Source organism: Symphalangus syndactylus, chromosome 4 (genome assembly GCF_028878055.3).
Source record: "Symphalangus syndactylus isolate Jambi chromosome 4, NHGRI_mSymSyn1-v2.1_pri, whole genome shotgun sequence".
NCBI classification, from domain to species: domain Eukaryota; kingdom Metazoa; phylum Chordata; class Mammalia; order Primates; family Hylobatidae; genus Symphalangus; species Symphalangus syndactylus.
This window is the reverse complement of record NC_072426.2, coordinates 130159538-130186873: the sequence shown is the minus strand read 5'-3', so window position 1 is coordinate 130186873 and position 27336 is coordinate 130159538. Positions and strand designations below refer to the sequence as shown.

The 27336-nt window shown below is 37.3% G+C and overlaps 1 protein-coding gene across 1 annotated transcript in view; it reads left to right on the top strand.

Moving 5' to 3' along the window:
* PDGFC (platelet derived growth factor C) overlaps positions 1-27336 on the top strand; it is a 215664-nt gene that overhangs the window by 122977 nt on the left and 65351 nt on the right. Inside the window, exon 2 of the mRNA XM_055276227.2 lies at positions 6165-6360. Within this exon, the coding sequence (XP_055132202.1) occupies positions 6165-6360 (196 nt within the window). The remainder of the gene's footprint in view (positions 1-6164; positions 6361-27336) is intronic.

The following is a 27336-nucleotide window of genomic DNA, read 5'->3' as shown; positions in this document are numbered from 1 at the left end:
ACAGCTCATAGAGCCAGTGAAACTATCTGTCTGTCTATCTATCTATCTATCTATCTATCTATCATCTATCTATATGTCAATGATATGATTTTCACCAACAGTTGTTAAAAGTGAATTTTGTGGCCGAGGCAGGTGGATCACGAGGTCAGGAGATCGAGACCACGGTGAAACCCCGTCTCTACTAAAAATACAAAAAAATTAGCTGGGTGCGGTGGCGGGCACCTGTAGTCCCAGCTACTCGGGAGGCTGAGGCAGGAGAATGGCGTGAACCCGGGAGGCGGAGCTTGCAGTGAGCCGAGATCCCGCCACTGCACTCCAGCCTGGGCGACAGGAGACTCCGTCTCAAAAAGAAAAAAAAAAAAAAAAGTGAATTTTGTTAGTTGAGAATTAAGGAGATTGAAAGCAGATGCAGAAATAGCTGTATCTGCAAACTAGCAACATTAGGATATAGAAAAATTATCACAGGTGAAAAAAACAGTGAGCATAGCAAAGCACAAATTAAATGGATGAATGTGTGTATTATCAATTTATAGAGTAAGAATGGGAAATACATGCATCTCACTCTAAGAGAAATGCATCTTTACATAGTTTGAAAATAACACATATTCGCAAGCAAACACATCCAAAATGTCACAGGACATCCGTGGGGCCGATCTGTTTACTGGTGACATGCTCCTACAGTTTTGCCTAGGTGAAACAGAGGAGCAGAATCCACAACTGCTAAACTAAACCAAGATTAGAGACCTACTTCTTTTTACCTAATTTTAATCTAACGTTTCTTTTCTGCTAAAATCGATGTAAAACATTAGCATAAAGACATGGATGATTTTTTAGGAGTTGTCTGTTATCCAGAAACTTCCTCGTTAGTGTTAACTTTATTAATAATGTAGCATTTTGAGGGATTATAATTTGAATTGCATTTTATGATTCTCTTACTACCACCTTCTTTCACCCACAATAAATATTTTTTTAAAGGAACCAAGAGTATGTAGTGCATGGTAAACATTATAGAATTGCTTTGATTTTAAGTGCTAAACTGGCTACTTACAGATATATAGTGATTTCATATAACTGAACTGCATATATACACGTATAGTCAACAATTTTACAGTATTTACATCATTAATCTCTCTTCTTTTCCTTTTTAAATTTTTTTATTCATTTTAGTTTCCAGTGCCTCTACCTTAAGAGGGGTTGGGTATGGTAATCTGAAATTGTCTATAATTATAATATTTAAAAGGTAGTATTTATACATATTTTCATTTTTCATGTCAAGCTTATTATCTAAGATGTACAAGATTGATTCTTGTTAAAGTATACAAGTACTCAAGGATCACGTGATAAATATTTTAGTGATTTGACTATAAATGTTTGTTTTATTTTTTTGGTAGTTTGAGTATACTGTCTGTTGGATATAGGAAAAGCAAATGTTCAATAAAATATTCTCAAGTGGGTACTTTTCTCATCCCTAAAATACTAGTAAAGTTATATGTTCAAAAATATGACTGTTAAAACAACAGAAGATAAGCACAGTGTCTTAATTTGGTAAACTTAATGTTTGTTGCTTCTTTTTCTTTCTTCTTCTGATTATAGGCCTAGTTGCTTGGGATTTACATAAAACTTTGACAGTCATCTGCAAATCATAAGTGTTTGGTGGCAAACCTCCTTGCATTTCAAGATGAATTTTTTGGGAGCAGCAATTTAACTTAAAAGAAAATTTACTTTTTTTTTTTTTTTTTTTTACCACAAATAAGGCCCAGATTTTCAGTCTTTAAATTATGTTTAATTATAGTCTAATTGAATAGTGAATTATAAAGGAAAAAAAAGATGTAAACACAAACTTAAGTATATATATTTTAGCCATGCGCTTTATGACTGAAGATATAAAAATAGAATTCAGATCTTTTAATAGCCATGTATCATTCTCAATTATATGCCAAACACTGCTATATTTGTAATGAATGCCTTGGATAAAAGGCATTTGTTTTGAAGCAAAATAGGGTAGATGCTAGGTTTTAATAAATCTGACTGTAAAAAATAGTTCATTGGGAATACTAGTTGCCAAAATGAGGACTATTGATATAAATTACTATAAGTACCTCTGAAATATGTAGATTATCGGAAGAAACTTTGGACAATAGGGAGAAACTCATTTTTGAAAGAAATATTTGCAAATAGTTAATGAATTTAAGTTTCAGGAGTTTATGATTATTACTTTCTTTTTAATGTTTTGCTTTTTTATTTTTGAGGCAAGGTCTTGCTCTGTCACCAAGGCTGGAGTTCAGTGGTGCCATCACAGCTCACTGCAGCCTCAACCTCCTGGGCTTAAGCGATCCTTCCACTTCAGCCTCCCAAGTAGCTGGGACTGAAGGCACATGCCACCATGTCCAGCTAATTTTTGTATTTTTTCTAGAGACAAGGTTTCACCACGTTGCCCAGGCTGGTCTCAAACTCCTGAGCTTAAGGGATCCACCTGCCTCTATCTCCCAAAATGCTGGGATTACAGACAGGAGCCACACTGCCTGGGCCTGGGCCGAGCATTATTTTCTTAATAAAATTTGTCTATGTAGATAATTCATCTAACTTTATAGTTCCTTCTATATTCTTGGAGATGCACTTGTGCTAAATAATATGTGTAGAAAAGGTGTTGATTATTATATATACATTATTACAGCCAATAGCAGTATCAAATATTAGCATCTATTAAGAGGAAACATGTTCTGTAAAGGGTGCTTACTGCTGAGGAAAAATTTAAGCACTGAGAAGATTGGTAGCATTCAGTTATTTAATTATATCTCATAAATAAAATGTTACAATTATTTGGGGTAGTTTCGGATTAAACAGGTTGTTCTTTAACATTAATCATAGTCTAACTAATACACAACCCTTGACATTGTGTCTTTCAGGAAGTTTCCTAGAGCAACATTCTTAAATTGTATTTTATTAATGTGAAATAATGTTAACATATTTTGATTAACATAAATACTAAATGAAAAGTAGCTGCAGTTACTGTAATTAGTGCTGACAATTGTGAGCAAAAAGCAATACCCATAATTCAAACAGCTTTGTGTGTGATAGAAGGTGTATTAGTTTTCTAATATTATGTAAGAAATTTCTACAAATTTAACAGTTTAAAGTATCCTTTATCAACTTCAGTTCTGTCAGTTAGAATTCCAGGCACCACGTGACTGGATTCTTGTTCAAGGTCTTAGAAGGTTCAGATAAAGGTGAGCAGAGGAGTCCAGACTAGACTCCTTTCTGGAGGCTACAGAGAACAGTCTGCTTCCAAGCTGACCAGGGTCCTCAATCTTTTTTTTTTTTTTTTTTTTTTTTTGAGATGGAGTCTCGCTCTGTCACCCAGGCTGGAGTGCAGTGGCCCAATCTCGGCTCACTGCAAGCTCCGCCTCCCGGGTTCACGCCATTCTCCTGCCTCAGCCTCTCTGAGTAGCTGGGGCTACAGGCGCCCGCCACCACGCCCGGCTAATTTTTTTGTATTTTTAGTAGAGACGGGGTTTCACCGTGGTCTCGATCTCCTGACCTCGTGATCCGCCCGCCTCGGCCTCCCAAAGTGCTGGGATTACAAGCGTGAGGCACCGCGCCCGGCGAGTCCTCAATCTTTTAGAACTGAGGTGTTCTTTTCCTTGCTGGCTGTCATCCTTAGACTGTTCTCAGCTTCCAGAGGTTTCCCACATCCATTGGCACATGGCTTCCTGCATTTTCAAAGCCAGAAATAAAGAATCAGCCTCCTGTTGAAGTATCTCTCACATTTTGAAATTTCTCTGGGTTTACAAAGGACCCAGTTTATCTTGTGGACTCACTTGATAAAGTTAGACCCACCCAAATATGATTAACTCAAAGTCAACTAACCTAATCATGGGAGTAATATCCCATTAGATTTCACACACTCAAGGAGAGGATTATGAAAGGATGAGAGACACTTGGAGGTCATTTTAGAATTCTACCTATCATAAAGGAAGTGAGATCACTGGTGCGAAGATAAAAGAAGATACAGACTTTAAGATATTGAGTAGAGAGACAGAGAATAGGTTGGTGGAAAGGGACTTAGGTTTCTGGAAGTGAAATAAATGAAGAGGAGGAAATGGCAGAAAACTATAATACAAAGACAAAAGGAAGAAAGAAGAAAAATGTAGGGTTTAATCTAAAATGTCATCATTTCATAGGACTTAGTAAACTCCCTTACACAGCTTGATGGCACATATCCAAAAGGCAGTGAATACAATGATACTTACCTTATTTTGGAGAGTAATTAAGTATATATAAGACAGTGGATGTTGAGGGGCAAATGAATGAATAATGGTGCTTATAAAGTAATGTTATTCTCTCCATGATCTTACTGCAAATACAGTGTTCAGTGTTGTGCAGCATATCTCCAAATTATGAATACCAATGAGGCATTGCTAAAGACTGTTGTGATATTATGAATATATAAAAGTTGCACTATAAAATTGTCAGATATCCTATCATGCACATCACTTCATATGTTCAATGTCCAGTCTAAGGCTTTTACTTTTTTTAAAATAAAATAGTATTAGAAATTCAATAAGGGATATTTAAAAGTTTTTTTTTGTTTGTTTGTTTTCTCATTGGAAGTTGACATCCTTACACGGATTTTTTTTTTTTTTTTTTTGAGACGGAGTCTCTCTCTGTCGCCCAGGCTGGAGTGCAGTGGCGCGATCTCCGCTCACTGCAAGCTCCGCCTTCGGGGTTCACGCTATTCTCCTGCCTCAGCCTCCCGAGTAGCTGGGCTACAGGTGCCCGCCACTGCGCCCGGATAATTTTTTGTATTTTTAGTAGAGACGGGGTTTCACCGTGGTCTCAATCTCCTGACCTCGTGATCCACGCGCCTGGGCCTCCCAAAGTGCTGGGCTTACAGGCGTGAGCCACCACGACGGCCCTTACATGGATTTTTATGGCCCGGAGCCTATAACTAGCCTAGTTCTTACATTTTTTGGAGTGGTTCAATGACTGCTTATTTTATAACTTCTCAATTGTGGGTTTCATCTCATTATTAACTCTCAACTGGTTGGGTATAGGAATATTTCTTTTCTCAGCAGTGCTAACTTGCCCTTTCCCTCAATTCTGTCCCCAACATTTTAATAAAATGGAAGAGAGATATTATTAACAGTATATTTTAGCATTTCATAAATATGAAAAATATTGCCTAATAAACTTGGAAGCCATTTTGTACTATACTCTGCCCTTGGAGATTTAGAATTCATATTTGTGTATTCATGCATTGAGAAGTCCTGCAACATTTTTTATATTTTAATATTTTCATGTACTGCCAATAGATCCCTATAACAAGAAATTGAGACCATTATTTTGATCTTGCTTTACTTTTCAGAGTCATTTAAGATTTGAGGTTATTTAGTAATTCCAGTTCATGTGAAGCTCTGAACTTGTATTGCATACCTTTTTTGTTTTTCCCAGAAGTTATGGGTCCAAATAATGAGCTGTTACTAAGAATGTTTTGCCAGCTCAGTTCCTAAAGCAATGGTAATAAAAAGAGGTTAGAAGCTATAAATAGTGTGTGGTGTGGTATGCTAATTGACTTTTCAAAGATCAGTGAGAAAAGGTGAAAACAGTCTTTTCTACTAATCCACTTCTGCCTCTTTTATCCTCACATTTCACTTTCTTCAACTATCTTAATACCCTTCTTATTTTGCCATATATAAAATTAATGCAAATCTTTGAATAATTAGTTGACTGTAGCTCTGCAGCTTTTATTTTTAAGTTAGAGAATTGAAATCATTATTTGTATTTTTTAAAATAGAATTATATCTAGTTTATTTTTATTCTAAAATGTCTCATATTTGATAACTTTGCAGAAATTTGAATCTTAACTCAGCTTTATTGTGATTTTAGGACTCCAAAAGAGTTTGTAGTTGACATTTCAGTAATTAAATTCCTTAAAAGAGTAATTTGCTATGTTTTTTCAAGTATAAATATGAAACAGGTTTTTATTCAATAATGATAAAATAATCTTTTTTCTGGATCAGTTCTGGAAAGAGTGGTATTTGGCATGTATCATATAAAACACACTCAGCACTTGTCTGAGGTAAAGTGCGAATAATAAACACTTGCTTTGATACCTATAATTTTTGAAATCTAAATGTATGTCTATGTCTATGTTTTTGCTTTAGGAGTACAAGATCCTCAGCATGAGAGAATTATTGCTGTGTCTACTAATGGAAGTATTCACAGCCCAAGGTTTCCTCATACTTATCCAAGAAATACGGTCTTGGTATGGAGATTAGTAGCAGTAGAGGAAAATGTATGGATACAACTTACCTTTGATGAAAGATTTGGGCTTGAAGACCCAGAAGATGACATATGCAAGTAAGTGATCATACTTGAAATCCCAACAATGTAACAACTGTTGAAGTCTTTCAAATTGCTTAATTTTGATGATCTGATTTTAAATAACATCTCTTGTTTTATTTTTCTGATGATCTAAGAAACTTCCAGCCTTATTGAAGCTATGTTTTATTTGAAGTCTTCATTTAAAATCAGAAGACACATTGTGCATACAAAGTCATTGTTTTCTACCTACTTCTAAAATTATTTAATATAATTTATGGTAAAAAAGCATATATGGAATAAAACCATTTAAAATAAGGAATAGAGAATACAAAGCTGTATAAAGGAATGTAGTTGTGCAAGAAAACCTAAGTTGCGGTTAGTGCTAAAAATCTTATATTTGACCTTCCTCATTGCCAAATCAATAAAATAAATGATAAGCTACTGAAAGAAAAAGCTCTATCCATGGGTACATATTACCTGGATACATACACATGCACAGGACTAAGAAGTTTGAATATTACATCACAAAGAAGAAATATAGTTCAGAAAGCAGCATTAGATATTTAGGCTAACGTTATGCCTTGCCAGGTAGGAATTCGTCATAATTATCCTAGAAGCATTCATGAACCAAAGTCAGCTGGAGTATTTCACCCACGCAAAAGACCACCTACTGTATGTCATACAAATATTACTCTGTAAATCCCATATGAATACACTTGTCAAGGTTGGGTGGTCTTACTTTAGATTTTTCACTTCAATGACATTTGTATAACATGAAAATATTTTACTTGAACTTCTTCACTGGATTTTTTGTTTTCTCTTTGATATACAAGTTAAAAGAGAATTTTCATCTCATGGTATATTACAGATAAATATTTCAGTTCAAATGAAATAAACTTTGTACTTGCTGTCATCACAGTTTTTATCTTTAGCATTTACATAGTTACATATTCTTCACATTTGTTCTTTCTGTGACTGTGCATTTCATGTTGTTTTTTTTCCTTACATGTATAATTTTAGACTTTGAGAACTAGAAGCTACCCTGATTATCTTTAGAGACGACCAGAGGAGTAAAGCAGATGCCCTAGATCTCATTCAGATTTTGTACCTAAACAAATGCTAAACCCATTTTTCCTAACACCTATTTAGGCAGTTTTTCATCATGCTGTACTGCACCTCTTGTCTTTTTTTAATATATAAACATAGTCTTGTCAAAAATTACAAGGGGTGTAAGATTTTGCCCTACTTGCAAAGTAGTAAGTAATCCTATCCCTTTTGTGGATGCTAATGGAAGACAAGAGACTTCTGGGTCAGAGACAAAGCACTTCATTACAAAAGTAGCAGTCACTGGAGTATTATTAGCACTTTCTTGTGCTTTCTCCCAGAGTTCCAATTCCCACAGGTCAACACCAAGAGAGCCATGTGACACCCGCTACCCGTATTCCTTCCTGATTACACCTTCTTCTTGTCACTGCAAATATAATCATTGTCCTAAATTTTGTTACTCATTCTCCTGATTTTCTCTATAATTTTATAAGAAGTACATATTTCTCTATGTGTGATCTTACAAAAATAGTTAATTCCTTGGCTGTTTTGAAATATGTATCAATGGAGTAATACTATGTGCTTTCTTTTATGATTTAACATATGTTTCAGAACAAGCAAAACTAAAAAAAAATTATGCTTTTAAAATTAGTTCATATTGAGGCAGATAGCTTATTAGATCATTTGTTGTCTTTGATGTATAATATTTCATCATAGAAATAATCAACCTTTTTTGTGTCTTCTGCTTTGATGAACGTTTGAATTTTTTCCAGTTCTCCTTGTGCAAAGGAGCAATAAAACTTTGAGACTTTGACAATGGTTTCAGTGTTTTAAGACATTTATATTTTCAGCTTTACTAGGTAGAGTTAAATTGCTTTTTCAAAATTATCAGTTTATACATTTCCCAACAATATACAAAAATTTTTGTTGCACAGCATTCTCACCAACTTCTGATCTGTCTTTTAAAAACCTGTAATATGGGTAAGTGTGAAATTGTACCTTATCATTGGTTTTATTTTTTCTGATTACTAATAAGATTGAGAAATTTTTATATTCATTATCAGCCATTCATATTACCTTTTTATCATGCCTGCTCATGTCTTTTGCTCCTTTTGTATTGATCTGTTTGGCTATTTAAATTTTGCCTTTAATTTTTCTTTATTTACGTAGGCATTATATTGGATAAATATACGGTTACTGTTATTATACCCACCTTAGACATACACAGAGATTATGTAACAAGGGAAAACTCATATAGGTAAGAGACCTGGAGTAGAAACTTTACTCTAAGCTTCAGAGAGCTCATATTCTCTCTTTTTTTTTTGAGATGGAGTTTTGCTCCTGTTGCCCAGGCTGGAGTGCCATGGCACGATCTCTGCTCACTGCAACCTTGCAACCTTCGCCTCCCAGGTTCAAGCGATTCTCCTGCCTCAGCCTCCCGAGTAGCTGGGATTACAAGCAGAGAGATGGGGTTTCTCTGTGTTGGTCAGGCTGGTCTCAAACTCCTGACCTCAGGTGATCTGCCCACCTCGGCCTCCCAAAGTGCTGAGGTTACAGGCATGAGCCACAGCGCCAAGCCCAGAGCTCATATTCTTAACCATTACATGATACTTCTCTAGCTAAACAGGACAGAACAAAGAATCGTCCAACTTAAAATGTCACTACTGGCCAGGGACAGGCTGGCTCATGTCTGTAATCCTAGCACTTTGGAAGATGGAGATGAGTGCATCACCTGTGGTCAGGAGTTCAAGACCCACCTGGACAACATAGCAAGACCTTGTCTCTAAGTTTAAAAATAAAAATAAAATAAAATGTAACCATTCATTATCCACTTGTGAAAATTCTAATTTAAACTATCCAGACCCTTATCTGTAAAATGGGGAAAATATTTATTAACTCACAAGATTGTTGCGAAGATTAAACAGAGGGAGAATGTACATAAAGTGTTTAGCATAGTGCCTAACAATAAGTTACTCAATAAGTGATAGTTTTGTTTTGTTCTATTCTTATTATTGCTATTATTGCAGCAATACATGCAACCTATGGAAGACTTCACCTCTGTGGCAGAGCAGATCACAAAGCTCCTCATGCACAGATCACTTTAAAAAAAATTTTATTTGAAAAATACAGTAGTGTGAATTTATGGGGTACAATGTCATGTTGTGAACACTGTTGGTGGGAATGTAAACTAGTACAGCCATTGTGGAAAATACTGTGAAGGTTCCTCAGAAAATGAAAAATAGAAATACCATATGACCCAGCAATACCACTACTCGGTATATGTCCACTGCAGTCAATATGTTGAAGAGATATCTGCACTTCCTTGTTCATTTCAGCAGTATTCACAGTAACCATGATATTAAAGCAACCTAAGTGTCCATCAACGAATAAATGGATAAAGAAAGTGTAGTATATATAAACATTGGAATACTATACAGCCTTCAGAAAGAAGAAAATTTTTCATTCATGACAACATGAACGGAATAGGACATTATGCAAGGTGCAATAAGCCAGCCACAGAAAGACAAGTACTAAATGATCTCATTTATATGTGGAATCTAAAAAAGTTGCTCTCATAGAAACAGAGATTAGAAAGGTCGTTACCAGAGGCTAAAGGGAGCTGGAATGGATGAGGAAAGAGAAGATGTTGATCAAAGGGTACAAAGTTTTCGTTAGACTGTAGGACTGTAGGAATAAGTTTTAGTAACCTATTGCACTACACTGTGAGCAAAGATCACTAATTTCAACTAAAGAGGCTCCAAAACTAGGCTTTTTGCCCTTCTTATCTGTAGGAATAACTGTCCTGAATTTAATCCATCTGGAACAATGTAAGCATATATATATATATATATATATATATATGTTTGCTATAATTAACACTCACTCCTTTCACTGTAGTAGAAGACAGATTCATCAACAACTAGCAAAAATGTGGAGTATTTAATTTTTGTTTCTGCATTTTGTAACCCATAGGATTAAATGCCTTCATGTATAAAAAGTGCTCACCTACTTGGCTCAGCATTTCTTTCCTATGACTGACCAGTTCCTGAAATATGTGATTACCTATCTTCAGTCAGCTACCACCTATGTGTAGATAATGCACTTTTATGGAAACATCACCTCATACCATTGTACTATTACTGAAATAATGCCAAGATTTAGGCATCTAATACATCTAATGTTAACTGAGAGATGGCTTCCATGACAAAAGACAGTATTCATAGTCCTCTCTCTTCTAAGGACCACTTTCTGTACTCTCCATGAGAGACTTTCTTGTAATTAGTTTTATAAAAACCTCATTAATATTGAGCCCTGCTGGGTGTGATGCCCTGTGGTATGTGGTTGTCTATAGAGCATATTCAGAGTGAGTCACTATTAAATTAGTCATAATTAAGTAACAGTTCATAGACATAATGCCTTAATACATGTGCCAACAACTGAATCACTGCATTATTGAAAGAAATTTGAGAAACTAAATTTAAGAAATAAAATTAACATATTTATATTTAAGTAAAATTTTTACCTCATGGATTATCATTTTGCCATTTCCCCTTCTACTTTGACCACAGTAGAGGTAGGCAGATGCAGGAAAAGGGTAGGCCTTCCTCAAATGCATTCCAACTACTGAGTTTAGGGTATCTAGGAATATAGAGATGGGAATGTCCTCATCAAGGCGTACTTAAAGGGCATAAAAATTTAAGGCCAGGTGCGGTGACTCACGTCTGTAATCCCAGTACTTTGGGAAGCCAAGGTGGGCAGACTGCTTAAGCTCAGAAGTTCAAGAATAGCCTGGGAAAGATGGTGAAACCCCGTTTCTACCAAAAAATACAAAAAAAAAAAAATTCCCAGGCTGGTGATGCCTGCCTGTAGTACCAGCTACTGGGGTGGCTGAGGTGGGAGGATCACTTGAGAATGGGAGGTGAAGGCTGCAGTGAGCCATGACCTCGCCACTGCACTATAGACTTTCTGACAGAGCAACATCCTGTCTCCAAATAATAATAATAATAATAACAAGAAGAAGAAGAAGAAGAAGAAGAAGAAGCAGCAGCAGCAGCAGCAGCAGCAGCTATAAATACATTCTGTCATCTACCCAGTGGCAAGAGTGTTCCAGGTATAAGAAACTCGTAGTTTACTCTCTATCGGAAGAGACTCTATAGGCTGCTCCTTCTTTGGTACACTGTTTTCCTCTCAACCTAATTATGTTCTTTGTATAGCTGAACAGTGTTGCCTAAACATGTCTATAAAAAGTCAGGACCATATTAATATGATTATGCAATTTTCTTTTTTTTTTTTCTTGAAGACAGTCTCACTCTGTCACCTAGACTAGAGTGCAGTAGCACAATCATAGTTCATTGCAACCTTTAACTCCTAACCCCAAGGGATCCTCCTGCCTCAGCCTCCCAAGTAGCTGGGACTACAGGTACACACTACCAGGCCGGGTTAATTTTTCAAGTTTTTTTAGAGAAGGGGTCTTTATTGCCTAGGCTGCTGCTCAAACCCTGGGCTCAAGCAAACCTCCCACATTGGCCTCCCAAACAGCTGGGATTATAGTCATGAGCCACCATATCCAGCTTTGAGTTGGAATTTTTTTTTTTTTTGAGATGGAGTTTCACTCTTTTTGCCCAGGCTGGAGTACAGTAGTGTGATCTCAGCTCACTGCAACCTCTGCCTCCCGGGTTCAAGCGATTCTCCTGCCTCAGCCTCCTGAGTAGCTGGGATGACAGGCACCTGCCACCTCGCCCAACTAATTTTTGTATTTTTAGTAGAGACAGGGTTTCACCCTGTTAGCCAGGTTGGTCTCGAACTCCTGACCTCAGGTGGTCCATCCAGCTTGGCCTCTCAAAGTGTTGGGGTTACAGGAATGAGCCACTGTGCCATTGCAATTTTTGGTGACTATAAAGGAAATTATTTTCTGTTTAAGGTGAAAATGAGTCAAATTTTTATCATTTTACAATTAATCAAGGCATCTTCAAAGCATTTACTATAGGTTAGGTTCTTTCAACTTTCATCTACTCTGTATTATTGCTACATTTGCAAAAGGTGATGGACTTTAGACATGGATTTATAAAAAGCTGAGAGAACCATTTAAGTAGCATGATAATAAAATTTGAAAAGGATTTATTAAAGGCTTATCAAAGCAATATCATGACTTCAAGCCTGATTTTAAAAGAAAATATTTAAACAGCTGACCAGCAGCATAAGCCATTTTAATTCTTCATTTATATATACAAATTTACGTCTTGGTGATGTCTACGAAAATGAAAAACAATGAGTTTGTTTTAGAACAAACCAAAGTGAAATAAAAATATTGTTCCTTTTAGGATATTAGAGAATTTCAGGTACAGTTCCCAAATATGAGCATTTTTGAAGTATTTTAAGCATTTATGCTTAGCGAATATCTATTCTATAATGAAATGGTTTCCTATAAATGCATCTGAAAAAATACTCTCTGAAGCTTAAGAAAAATTCTATTCATCCAAGATAATTCATTATTCAAAATTTGCCTTTAGTAAGAACAGATTGGCTGGGCGCGGTGGCTCACGCCTGAAATCCCAGCACTTTGGGAGGCCGAGGTGGGCGGAACACGAGGTCAGGAGATCGAGACCATCCTGGCTAACATGGTGAAACCTCGTCTCTACTAAAAATACAAAAAATTAGCTGGACGTGGTGGCAGGCGCCTGTAGTCCCAGCTACTCGGGAGGCTGAAGCAGGAGAATCGCTTGAACCTGGGAGGCAGAGGTTGCATGAGCGGAGGTCACACCACTGCACTCCAGCGTGGGTGACAGAGTGAGACTCCATCTCAAAAAAGAAACAAAAAAACAGATTGATAGACTTGTACTTCGACAAATGCAAGCAAATGAGCAGAGCATTTCAATGCGGACTGATGACTGATGATTCTAAGGAAGTAGGTGTTCAATATAAAAATGGCTTAGACTTCAGCTTCCTCTTCAGCAAAATAAAAAACTAAATCCAATGGTCTTCAAGACCATTTTTTAAAATCTTAGTTTTTTTTTCTTGTTTAAGAACAAAATCACATTTAGTCAGATGTGTGCTGTTATGTCAAAAAATATGCAGCTTAGACTACATGCTTATGTAATACCCACATATGTACATACATACACACACATAGCCATTACTACATTTGCCAGAAAATTTTATTATTTTCCAAGGTCAATACAGCACTGTTATCACCAAAGACAATAATTTCCTACAAGTAATATCCAATCCATGGGAACCAACTTATAAACACCAGTATATGATGAGGTCCTCAAAGATTTGCTATTAGAAAATAAGAAAACACACATGTACATATGGGAGCGTTGAGAGGCAAAGCAAATGCACGAAACAGTGGAGTCCTGGACTTTGCAAGGCCTCTCCTCCGAACATGCAGGCCAAAGATCAGGAGAAGCTCTCATCCCATTGAGGCAAATGAAGCTACTTCCACCGGAAATGTTATATAATATAACACCTCTTCCTCACTCTGTCACTTTCACAAAACTCTTCCAAAGTGCTGATGGGTGAGGGAGCACTCTGGCTCTGGAGATCTCTGACTACTGCAGACCACAAGTGCCTTCTAACAGGACAAAATCCTTTTTCTTATACATTTTGCAGCGCAAATCACACTTTAAAAGGTCACCGTTTAGAACACAAAAGCACACTTTGGGATACATCTGACATATGCCCCATCTCACTCTTCTGATATGAATTATGTCCTTTACTTCTTATCAGATATGGTGCCAATCAGAACAGTTTCAAGAAGTAATGACAGATGAGATCCGGCATCAAGACCGTGCTTAATAAGTGGAGGAGGTTTTAATTATCTAATGAAAACTCCATTAGTGTTCCAGATTTCTAGGAAAGAAATTTACCTCTGTTTACTAAGTTACAAGAATGACTCAAAGAGCTATCAGAAATTTTGACTGTTTTTTTGCTTTTTTTCCCTTTTCTTCAGTGACCATTATAAAAATAATGTGTATACATATGTATATATGTAATTATGTATATGTGTGTGTATATATATGCATGTATATATAATTGTATTCTGGAAATATAATTAGCATGTGTGTGCTCTTATGGTATATTTAACATCAGATAGAACAGGTAAAATTCTACTTACGTCACTTTCATTGATATATTACTTCCTAAATAAGCTTGTATCTACTTTAACAATATTCATGACGAATCTATAAAATTAATCTCTTGGAATACTATAAATAACATAAAAATATCCAAAAAAATGCAGACTCCAGAGGCAGTGGAGTGGGTATACACATTTTTTAAAAATCAAGTTTACTTAGCAATTTAAAGAAAATCAATATTCACTAGAGAATGGGATTCTGTGGAAACTAAACTATTTAATGGAAATTTAGTGAAGTACAGACATTAATATTTTCTGAGGCTTCAGATATTGAACAAAAGAAAAATAATTTAACTTCTATTATGAGAAATTTAGAATTTGAGAAATTAGAAATAGAAGTCATCTTATTCCTATCACACGTTGAAAGTAGGAAAACAACTTTCTAACTCTTATGATCTACTAGGATCATCACTCTTATTTCCAATGCCAAGGGGTTTACGGAATATACAGGATTATATTTTTCACAAAAATGGATTGTTGAACGAGCAATTAAGAAAAAAGAAAGACTGCCATTTCTCAAGAGCAAAACAAAATAAATATCTTCATATAAAGGGAAGCCTTTCAGATTGTTAGGTGATTTCATCACTGTAATAAGTCCTGCTAAGGCGATTACTTCATATTTTGTAGCATGAAAAGGGAAATAAGAAATTCTAGGCTGAGTGCCCACTTGGCTAAATCTACCATCCTGGGCAATATCCCTAGGCAGAGATTTTTTGGCCCTAGGTTTATTTTATTTTCTTTTTCTCACTTTAAAATTTTCCTCTTGCTCTCTATTTATTTCTTTCTTTATCCTGTTAAAATTACCCCTTCAAAGTGCTTTAATATCTAGGACTCCTACCATATCCTTTGATAGTCTCTTGTGTCACCAGAAAATTTGGCAGTTTTTAACAGTTTCAAATATATCACTCACTTCATTTCCTCTTTTGCTCCAGATGTTATTTCTTAGATTTTTCTCTCCTTGACAGAAGAGGTAGGATAGCTTTTAAACAAAAGCTATTATTATCTCGTGAGTTATATTCACATATTCAGAATTTTTATCTACCCATTTATTTCACTGAGCCTCAATATCCCTCTCTGCAAACACCAAGGATCAATCATGCACCACTTCTCAATTTTATTAATCTTACAGACAACAAAAATAAAAATTAAGTACAAGAGTTTCAAACCACTTGGTAGTGTGAGAACCTTCCCACTAGCACTACTTCAGTAATTTAATAGAACCAAATAGAAACAGGGCCCATTACTTCATAAATGTATCTGAAAAGCTGTGCTAACTGTTACACATATAAGCAAAACTGAGGTCCAACAATTGGCCATTTGTAGCAATTTACTCACTCCGATTTCAATTACTAAGTTGTTTGTATTTTTATATAAAGTAGAATTAAAATATGAAAAGTACATATTTGAGTGTCTTTAAAATATACAGCAAATACAATTCTAAAAATAAGCTCTTTGAAGACAGGAACTGCATTAAAGAAAAAAAAACTTCATGTTCTCAGACCTTATCAACTGTGTGACACTATGGCACTAGCATTATACCATTCCATTTGGTTGACATGAGAACTCACGCACTTCAAACTACAAAGGAAAATAAAAGATAAAGCACTGTGCATCCTTTCCCTGCCACCACCACGAACTTCAGTTCAGAGATCTGATGAAACACAACTTTCCATTCTCCAAGTGGACCTACGGGCAACTGAGTAATTGTGGGCTACTTAGGGCTTTAGTCATTCTGGTCATTTAGTCACTTGTGGACGTCAACCTGGGCAAGACAGTATATTTCACCAGATGGCAAATATGATCACATTTTTTGGTACAGCAACTCCAGCAATAATAGTCCTGTCATAGGTCAAGAACGTACTTTATATCACCAAGTTATGACTAATGGGTTCCAAGCACATACGGTGGTACATTTCATTGGATATTCTTAAAAACTATCTAATGGTGGCTTTCAAAATATTGAGCATGCAATTCTTTAAAACAAAAGATTCTATGCTCAGTATTGAAAAATGTGATCAATTAGGTTATTTACTACCAATACTATAACCTTCTCCACTTCACTTGGCCCACTTCCACTTCTCCTTCAGATTTCAGCTAAATATTACTCCTCAGAGATGCCTTCTGTGAGTCCTATAGACAGAGACTGCAATATCTTTGCAGCATGGTCCCTTACCACACCCAGGACTATTTAGAATTATATTTTTTGTACGCCTATCCCTTTACTATTCAATGCTTTCCAGAGGCCGGGGCCCATCTAATAATCTTTGTATCCCCAATATTTAGCATGGTATTTCCTCCATACATAGAGAGGACTATATGACTGTTGAGTGAGGGATGGATAGACAGAGGAGTGAATTCGCACATACATAATAGAGTAACATACATATTCATATACAAATATGCACAGAGTAGGCAATCAACTAGTCAAAATTACCCTTGTGCTGTTGAAATATTCCTATATAACCAATATTTCTACTCTTGAACATTTTTTTTCATTTTTTCTCTAATTGTGGTTATTCACATTAAATACAAGTATATCTAATTTTCTAAAAATGTAGCTGGGTGCAGTGGTACATGTCGGTATTCCTAGCTAGTTGGGAGGCTGAGGCAGGAGGATCCCTTGAGCCCAAGAGTTTGAGGCCAGCCTAGACAACATAATGAGATTCTTTTTTTTTTTTTTTTTGAGATGGAGCCTTGCTCTATCGCGCAGGCTGGAGTGCAGTGGCGTGATCTCAACTCACTGCAACCTCCACCTTCTGAGTTAGAGCAATTCTCCTGCCTCAGCCTCTTGAATAGCTGGGACCACAGGGATGAGTCACCATGCCCAGCTAATTTTTGTATTTTTAGTAGAGATGGGGTTTCACCATGTTAGCCAGGCTGGTCTCCAACTCCTGACCAAGTGATCCACCCACTCGGCCTCCCAAAGTGCTAGGATTACAGTTGTGAGCTACCACACCCGGCCGACCCTGTCTCTTGAAAAAAGAAAAAAAAATGCAACCGGCTTTTTAAAAACAAGGACATTAGACTGTATTTCGAGTAACAAATTAGATACAATTTTTCAAACCTTATTATAATGTCAATCATCCTTCATCTTCTCACATGCTCACCATTCCCACTGTGAGCACTTTGATTTGCTATATACATTTGGCACACTAGTTTACACAGGTTATGCAACTTGCTGGGTTTTAATTCCATGGTCTATTTATTACACACACCCCATCCTATAAACTGTTACTTCAAATAGTTTTGTCTTTTTAAATTTTTTTCTATTTTCTCTCTTAATATGGAAATGCCATGATCACTGGTCCTCATTAACTTAATATTAGAAATTATTCCAGTTGTCTCCCATAAGGTATCTACAGCCAATACTCTTTCTTCTCCGCCCTCCATGCGCTATTTCTCCACACCACTTCAAGGCTTATCTTCCTTAAAAACAGGCCTCATTTTATCATGCCACTTTCTTTCTTTTTCTTTTTTTTTTTTTTTTTGTTTTTGTTTTTGTTTTTGTTTTTGTTTTTTTGAGATGGAGTCTTGCTCTTGTTGCCCAGGCTGGAGTGCAATGACATGATCTCGGCTCACCACAACCTCCGCCTCTCGGGTTCAAGCGATTCTCCTGCCTCAGCTTCCTGAGTAGCTGGGATTACAGGCACCCACCACCACGCCTGGCTAATTTTTGTATTTTTAGTAGAGATGGGGTTTTGACATGTTGGCCAGGCTGGCCTCAAACTCCTGACCTCGTGATCCACCCGCCTCTGACTCCCAAAGTGCTGGGATTACAGGCATCAGCCACCAGGCCTGGCCCATGCCACTTTCTTAAAACACAAGTGGTATATAAGCCACATACACCACATACAAAACCATCAACAGCCATTATTTTCTTTAACCAGGATTTTTAGTAGTATATGGTTGACCCCTGAACAACAGGCATTTGAACTGCATGGGTCCAGTATTATGTGGAATTTTTTTCAACCAAACTTGCAAAGTACAGTATTTCAGGAATGCAAAACCCATGTATATAGAGGGCCGACTTTTCCAATATGTCGGTCTGCAGGGCCTGCTGCTGGACTATAGTATATGAGGATTTGGGTGTATGTGGGCGGTCCTGCAACCAATCCTCTGACTGGCTGGCCCCTGGGGGACGACTTATACTTTTCAGTTAAATGTAATCCATTTAATTCTGGCTTACGGGTTGGTATTTTCAGAGTCTGGTTCATATGGATCTGTCATTGAGAAACTGATCACTGTTTAATGTACTGTTCAAATCAGATTTTGAGTCATCCCAGCAAAAGGCCACATTCAAGTGGTGAATTTCTGAAGGCAAATATCAACTTTTGAAGTTTCTTGGCAGCGGGCCTGATGATGGCCTCCAACAAGGCTGTGCATTTCTGTTCAGACTTCTACCTTTTGCAAATATGTTTTATTCTTCACAACACAGCATTTAATTTAATAAGATTTTGTTTCTTTCTTGTTTCACAAGCATAGATATCTCTGGCTAGTTAAAAGGTTTGCTGAGGCAGAGACTGTGTTAATGCTTCTACTGTGTAACTCAGGCTTCTTTAGTAGTGTTCAATAAGCACGTATTAAGTCTGTGACTATAGGAGAGTAAATGTTCACATAATCTAACTGCTGCACAATGAAACGGAGAGAATCAACTTTAACTTTGCACCAATCTTAAAATATTTGAGGACCATAAATGCCTGTTGGCAAACAGTTTTGGGATGGAGTTATGTGCCGTAAACCACATACTTGATTGTCAAAATCGTCAAATAAGAGTAAATTGTTCATGTGATTATACTTACATTACTTAATAATTTACACTCTTTAACAAGGTGTTATTTTTATTTAGTTTTATGATGAACAGGAAAGACAGTAATTTTTTTGCTTTGCCTAGCAAATAATTTAACAGCTAATAGAAAAAGTGATAATTTTATTCTTATATAATAGCATATCTTAGAGCAAAGGTGTGAACACCATCTCTACCATTTACTTGCTCTTTAAACTTAGATAATTTTTATATCCTCTTTCAGCCTGTAAGTAAGCCTCCTTGTAAAATAGGGAATAATGATACCTACTCCTTGAAGGACTGCTGTAAAGATTAGAGTTGTGGATAACCAACCTAGTTCAAGGCTTGGCAAATAGTAGGAATCAACATACGGTAGCATTTATTACACAGCAACTATTTGCTTGGGTTCTCTACCCAGGCTGTTGATAACGAGAGCATCAGAAAATGAATGCAGTGCAAACAGCCTGAAACACTGAGAGGTATCTTTCTCCCTCCCTTCTTTCTTCCTTCCTTACTCTCTACTTCCCTCCTTCATTTCATACCCTCTCTTTTTCTTTCTTTGTATGTTACACAGAAAACTTGGAATAGAATTTTGGACCTTCATTTTTATCTCCTGGGAAAGTCCTCATATTACAGATCTTGAGAGATATAAACAAATATCTGAATTTTGCTAAGTTTTAAGGAGAAGTGTCACAATTTGCAGCATGATATCAAACTATTATAATCACTTTTTTGGACGTTCTTAATCCAGATAAATAGTAGGTAAACTGCTGCAATTTGAGATTTTTTTTCTCAAAATACACTAAGATAACATACAGTGCAGGCCTCATTTCCACTGAGATTAACCCCAATACCTCAGAAAAAACAGTGCCTACCACAATCCCATGAAATAATTTTAGAAGCAATAAATTATGACTGGTTCCATTTACACAAATATTTTGATATCATGAACTAGCTTGCTTATTCAAACTGACAGACTGAGATGGAGAGCTACAGATAGAAAGGTCAAGAAGTAGACGATGTTTTTGAAGTTAGTGCATGGGGTTTCTGGTGAGATTTCTGGTGAGAAAGGAGTAGGGGGTTAAATCAGCTGCCATATGGGGAAACGATCTATGTCTCTCAGCAGACAGAAAGAAAAGCTTACTTAAGATTTGAAAATTTATTCAAACATTTTCAAAGTCCTTGAAACAGCTAAGAGGAATAACTGTTTAGGGGGAAAAAATCTTTGGGCACTGAAGTTTCAAAATGCATTATGGGTAATAGAAAGTCCTTTACTACTTCGTAACTGTCAGTAACATGTTGAATCAAAACAATACTGGGTTCCACTGCAATGAGCAATTTTTCATGGTCTTGAGTCATATAGTTAGTCTGAAAATGGCAAAAAAACACAACTGAACAGCTTGATAGATTTGTAAGCAGTAAAATTTTTGCCATATTATATTTAATTTTTAAAAAGATTCTCAAAGCTCAAAAATATGAAGGAATGGGACTATGTAAAATGTAACATTACTCATTTAGATAAGGTGTGGGATGGAGTCAGAGAGGGCTGCTACGGAAGTGACACAGAAAACCGATTTCTTAAACTGATTACAAATGGAGTTTATCGGCAGTTTAAGCATTTACCATTTAAAACTAATGTCATCACTAATCATCAGAGAAATGCAAATGAAAATCATGAGATAATGAAAATCATCTCACATCGGTCAGACTGGCAATTATTAAAAAGCACAAAATAATAGATGCTGTGGAGAAAAGGGAACTCCTATTCAACATCGCTGGGAATGTCAATTAGTTCAGCCAAGCTGAAAATGAATTTTAATCTAAGGGATCATACATAAGTCAACATTTCAAGAGATCTGAATCATATTATTTAAACTTTAACATTTTAAAAGAAATTTTATAAACATTATATGCTTGGATGAAGGCAAAAAAATGTTAGTGTCTCTGTATATTTGTGGGTAATCCTGGGAACCAGATATTCTAGTGCTGGAAGGGATTTGAATCTTCATCTGGAAGTCAACCCCTTTCTTTTAACCCAATAACCCAATCCCACTATATTTTAATAATCCCATTATATTTTAAAAATCCTATTTTATTTTAAGCATACAATGATAAAATAGGCAAAGTAATTTAACCAGGGCCATATTCCTAGTAGTAAGTGAGAGAACTGAACTGGAATCATCACAGGCCAGTGTTTTTACCAGTCAGTTTAACTCTCTCATGTAAATATGCTACCAGTTTGTCCTACCAAAAAATCTAAGTGATCAGCATGGCACCTGGAGAAAATCTCTTCATTTTCCAAACTGGTAATCCCAATACTTTGTGTACTGAAAAATGCATTCAGGATTTTACCTTGATGCATGAAGAACAATCTTCTCTCCTCAGAGTCTCCTGTGGGATTTTAATTACTGGGAACAGGAACATAAACCTCGGTGTACTGATAACCTAAACATGTTATTCATAAAAATTAATGAAGGTATACAGTATTCTAGGCAAGACCATATTTCTATATCTACATAAAAGGAAGTATGACATAATCTAGTGCTCTGCACTGGAGTTCACAGAGGACAAGTTTACCCCACAGGAGCAGGAACCTCTGGCCTCCTCCTTCATTTCCCACCTTTGCATGAATATTGGTGAATACAAAGAGGTCTCACCAATTGTTCTTAAGCCAGGGGGTGGGTGAAATGAGCATCTGCCATGACCAACATTAAAGTTTCAGTGAATCAGTAGGCAAGTCATAACTACGTAAACCCTGCTTTAGAGCATTGCACTAAATTAAGGTAAGGTTTTCCCCTTGATTTAACTTTAAAAAAGTTACATTTAAATGAGGATCTTTTCATAAATTTTTCTTTACATATTTTAATCTAATAACTTTCTCCTTGATTTCTAAGAAATAGTCTATATACCAACTGAAAACCCTTATTCTTTTTTCTTTCCAAAAGTTTTGGTTAATGATAATACTTGCCTCTGCCTTCAAAGAATCATCCTCCTGAGATTCACAGTTATGCTGCCTTACCTACAGTAAACACTGACTAGGACACAATATTCATATCATTTCTTCTGCTGAAAATGAACGTGTATGTATGACCTACATGAAATTGGGAAGGAAGTCCTTACTTCCATTCTGTACCTTCACATGTGAATCAAATGCAATGAAATCGCTTTACATTTAACTTGGAAGGACTTTGTTAAATGTTAATTTAACCTTTCTTTACTGTATAGGAAAACAATAAATTTTTTTTGTAAAAGATTTTTTTGTAGTCATTGTGACAAAATCCTTAGAGGGGAAATAAAATAACAATGAAAAACAATCAGTCAGTTAGGAGTAAATTTTAAGTCAGAATCTGCCTGTATGATAAAAGCCTGAAGAGGTAGCCTATTTAAAGATTGGCTTCTTTAGGAGTGAGGTTGTTCCATAAAGACAGCTGGAACCTGAACAGAATCTAGTACTCCAAGGGTCAAGAATTAACAAGGTCAGGTGAATTTCAGAAAATGTTATTTGAAATCTCATATAGGAATATGATATTAATATTTCAATACTGGAGGTATATCTAAACAAAACATTGATGAGGTTGAGACAAGAAAGGCCAAAACAGAATTATTACAGTGTATTTTTAAATTTATATAGTTAGAAGAACTTTATTTTTAATAACTAGTGTTCTAGGCTGGGCGTGGTGGCACATGCCTGTAATCCCAGCTACTTGGGAGGCTGAGGCAGGAGAATCCCTTGAACCAGGGAGGCTGCAGTGAGCCGAGATTGTGCCACTGCACGCCAGCCTGGTGACAGAGTGAGACTCTGTCTCAGTAATAATAATAATAATGATAATTAGTGTTCTATTGCCATTGCTTTTTTTTTTTTTCTGGTAAATGCTACAATAAATAACTAGTTAGCTAGCCAGATAGTAAAACGAATATTTCTTTGGTTCTAGAAATTGTCCATATTTAAGCCATTGTGCCAACTGGAAAACTCAAATAAAAGATTGCATCATTACTTCAGTGGTATCAAGGCAATTATGGAAAGTAAGGGCATGACACAAAAAATGGCATTCCAAAATCCCCCAAATCCTCATAGAGCATAAACTCTTCTAATTGATGCAAGAAAGTGATCTTTGTGCAATATCAGACAAGCTGGAGAAAGAAAGCCAGAGAAGAGAGGGAGGTGTTGACAATAGAAGAGGAGAGGATAAGAGGCAGAAAATAGGTAAAGGGTTAGTGAGACAGTGGTTGAGCCAGACAGGAGGTTGGGAGTTACAGGACTCTTTCTTTCTCTATTTGGAATGTTGATTTTGAACATTTCAAAATATAAAACCAAAACATCTCATTAGCGAAGAGCAGAATCCCTTGATCTCAGACTTGGTCAGATCACCACCCTCTATTTTAAGCCCTCTTGGGAATGATTTTTTTTTTTTTTTAAGTTACAAAAGTAATTGCTACAGAGTGCAAAGGACAACAAAGCTATAAATTATGCCACTGGACTAACTACATTCAAAAGAGTTGCTGGAAAGGGCATTGGCAAAATCTTCACTCTAAAGAGAACTTTATTCTGTGTCCAGAAGTGCGCACAGTAAAAACAGTAACTAAATTTGAAAGCTGCCTGTCAATGCTTATCTGTCCTAAACACCAATAGTAGAGATGGTTATTTTTGTACCACCAGCACCTCTTCCTCCTCCTAAAGAAAAAAGAATATTTTGCTTTCAGGGGCCATTTCCCCACCAATCATAGGACAACAGTTGGCTCTCAGGGTGGACATGTAACACAAATCTTGCCAATCAGAGTAACATGTATTCCTAGTTCCTGCTATGGCAATTGGCTCACATATGGATACTTGGTCCAAAGCAGGCCAATCACAATTCTTCCCAGAGCTTTTGCGGAAAAGTTTTTGTCTCTTTCAAAGATCATTTAAGTGCTAAATATCTTGACACTTTCATGACTTTCTCTGCTATCTTATGAGGACAGCCTGATACAGAATGAAGTCAACTAGTAGAAAGCAAATCTATAGAGGCAGAGAAAAATGAACAGAGAAATCAACAGAGGCAGAGAAAAATACCAACAGAGATTTGATGGCATCATTTCAGATACTAAATAAAGTCTATGCCTAAAATCTTCAGCATCATAATCTAAACATTTCCTTTTTTTACTAGTTACAGTCACTTGCTGATATGATTTGGCTGTGTTCCCACCCAAATATCATCCTGAATTTTAGTTCCCATAATCCCCATGTGTTGTGAGAGGGAACAGGTGGAAGGTAATTGAATCACTGGGGCTGTTGGGGTGATCAGACCCAACACAAGGCCATGGGGGCTACGAAGTCCGGGGGAGTCAAAGGAATGAGAAAAGACAAGTTAAGAGATAAAGTGGGACCAGGGGGCCAATGCTAGTATGGAGGCTTTGAAGGCTCTGAGCTCTTGGAGCCCATGCTATTTATTGGTGATCAAACAAAGAAACAGATGGTGAGGATGTGGGGTATCAAGGAAGCGATGTATCAAGCAAATGAGCTAAAGCTGTGATGGTTTAGCATTTTCTTTGAAACATATGGCTACTTGAGATAATGGGAGTGCTAGAAGCAAAGAGCCAACAAGTCTAGACACATTCCAAAGGCCTCAAGAGGTTTTAGACCCTGGACCCCAGACATGTTCCAAGACTCTTTTACATTATGTCAGATATGCAAGCCCTGCCTCAGCTTCTCTCCCAACACTCAGCTTTTCTCCCAACATGGGGCAGTTACCCTCATGCTGTTCTTGTGATAGTGAGTTCTCATAAGATCTGATGGTTTTATAAGGGGCTTTTTCCCCTTTTGCTAGGCACTTCTTCCTGCCCCCATGTGAAGAAGGACATGTTTGCTTCCCCTTCCACCATGATTGTAAGTTTCCTGAGTCCTCCCCAGCCCTGCTGAACTGTGAGTCAATTAAACTTCTTTCCTTTATAAATTACCCAGTCTTGGACAGTTCTTTATAGCCGCATGAGAATGGACTAATACAGTAAATTGGTACTGGGAATAGCGGGGCGCTGCTGTAAAGATACCCAAAAATGTGGAACCAATTTCGGAACTAGGTAACAGGCAGAGACTGGAACCATTTGGAGGGCTCAGAAGAAGACAGGAAAATGTGGGAACATTTGAAACTTCCTCAAGACATGGAGGGCTCAGAAGACAGGAAGATTTGGGAAAGTGTGGAAATTCTTAAAGACTTATTGAACGGCTTTGACCAAAATGTTGATAGTGATATGGACAATGAAGTCGAGGCTGAGGTGGTCTCAGATGGAGATAAGGAACTTGTTGGGAACTGGATTAAAGGTCACTCTTGCTATACTTTAGGAAAGAGACTGGTGGTTTTTTGCTCCTGCCCTAGAGATCTGTGGAACTTTGAACTTGAGAGAGATTATGTAGAGTATCTGGTGGAAGACATTTCTAAGCAGCAAAGCATTCGAGAGGTGACAGAGTATAAGAGTTCAGAAAATTTGCAGCCTGACAATGCAGTAGAAAAGAAAAACCTACTTTCTGAAGAGAAATTCATGCCAGCTACAGCAATTTGCATAAGTAACAAGGAGCCAAATGCTAATCACCAAGACAATGGGAAAAATGTCTCCAGGGAATGTCAGAGACCTTCACTGCAGCCTTCCCATCACAGGTGTGGAGGCCTAGGAGGGAAAAATGGTTTTATGGGTCAGGCCCAGGGTCTCCATGCTGTTTGCAGCCTAGGGACTTAGTGCCCTGAATCCCAGCAGTTCCAGCCATGGCTAAAAGAGGTAAAGGTACAGCTCAGGCTGTTGCTTTTGAGAATGCAAGCCCCAAGCCATGGTAGCTTCTATGTAGTGTTGGTCCTGTGGGTGCACAGAAAACAAGAATTGAGGTTTGGGAATCTCACTTAGACTTTAGAGGATCTATGGAAACACTTGTATCTCCAGGCAGAAGTTTGCTGCAGGGGTGGAGCCCTCATGGAGAACCTTTGCTAGGTCAATGCAGAAGGGAAATGTGGAGTTGAATCCCCCACAGAGAGTCCCCACTGGGGCACTGCCTAGTGGAGCTGTGAGAAGAGGGCCACTGTCCTCCAGACCCCAGAATTGTAGGTCTATTGACAGCTTGCACTGTGCACCTGGAAAAGCAACAGAAACTCAATGTTAGCCTTTGAAAGCAGCTGAGAGTGGGGCTGTACGCTGCAAAGCCACAGAGGCAGAGCTGCCCAAGGTCATGGGGTGCCCAACAAGGCACCCCTTTCATCAGCATGATCAGAAAGTGAGGCGTGGAGTCAAAGTAGTTCATTTCGGAGCTTTACGATTTGACTGCCCCACTGGATTTTGGACTTACATGTTATATTACATGTTACATGCTATAGCCCCTATGTTTAGGCCAATTTCTCCCATTTGGAATGGGTGTATTTAATCAATGCCTGTACCCCCATTGTATCTAGGAAGTAACTAACTTGCTTTTCATTTTACAGGCTCATAGGCAGAAGGGACTTGCCTTGTCTCAGATGAGACTTTGGACTTGGACTTTTGGGTTAATGCTTGAAAGAGTTAAGATTTTGGGGGACTGTGGGAAAGTGATGACTGTTTTGAAATGTGAGGATGTGAGATTTGGGAGGGGGGCCGGGGAGGAATGATATAATTTGGCTGTGTCCCCACCCAAATCACATCTTGAATTATAGTTCCCATAATCCCCACACATCATGGGAGTGACCGGATGGGAGGTAATTGGATCATCGCAGTGGTTGCCCTCATGATGTTCTCATGATAGTGAGTGGGTTCTCACAAGATCTGATGGTTTTATAAGGGGCTTCTCCTTCTTTTGCTCAGCACTTCTCCTTCCTGCCAACATGTGAAGAAGGATGTGTTTGCTTCCCCTTCTGCCATGATTGTAAGTTTCCTGAAGCCTCTCCAGCCCTGTGGAGCTGAGTAAATTAAACCTCTTTCCTTTATAAATTACCCAGTCTCAGGCAGTTGTTTTTTTGTTTGTTTGTTTGTTTTTTGACAGGGTCTAACTCTGTCACCCAGGCTGGAGTGCAGTGGCACAATCTAGGCTCACTGCAACCTCCACCTCCCAGGTGCA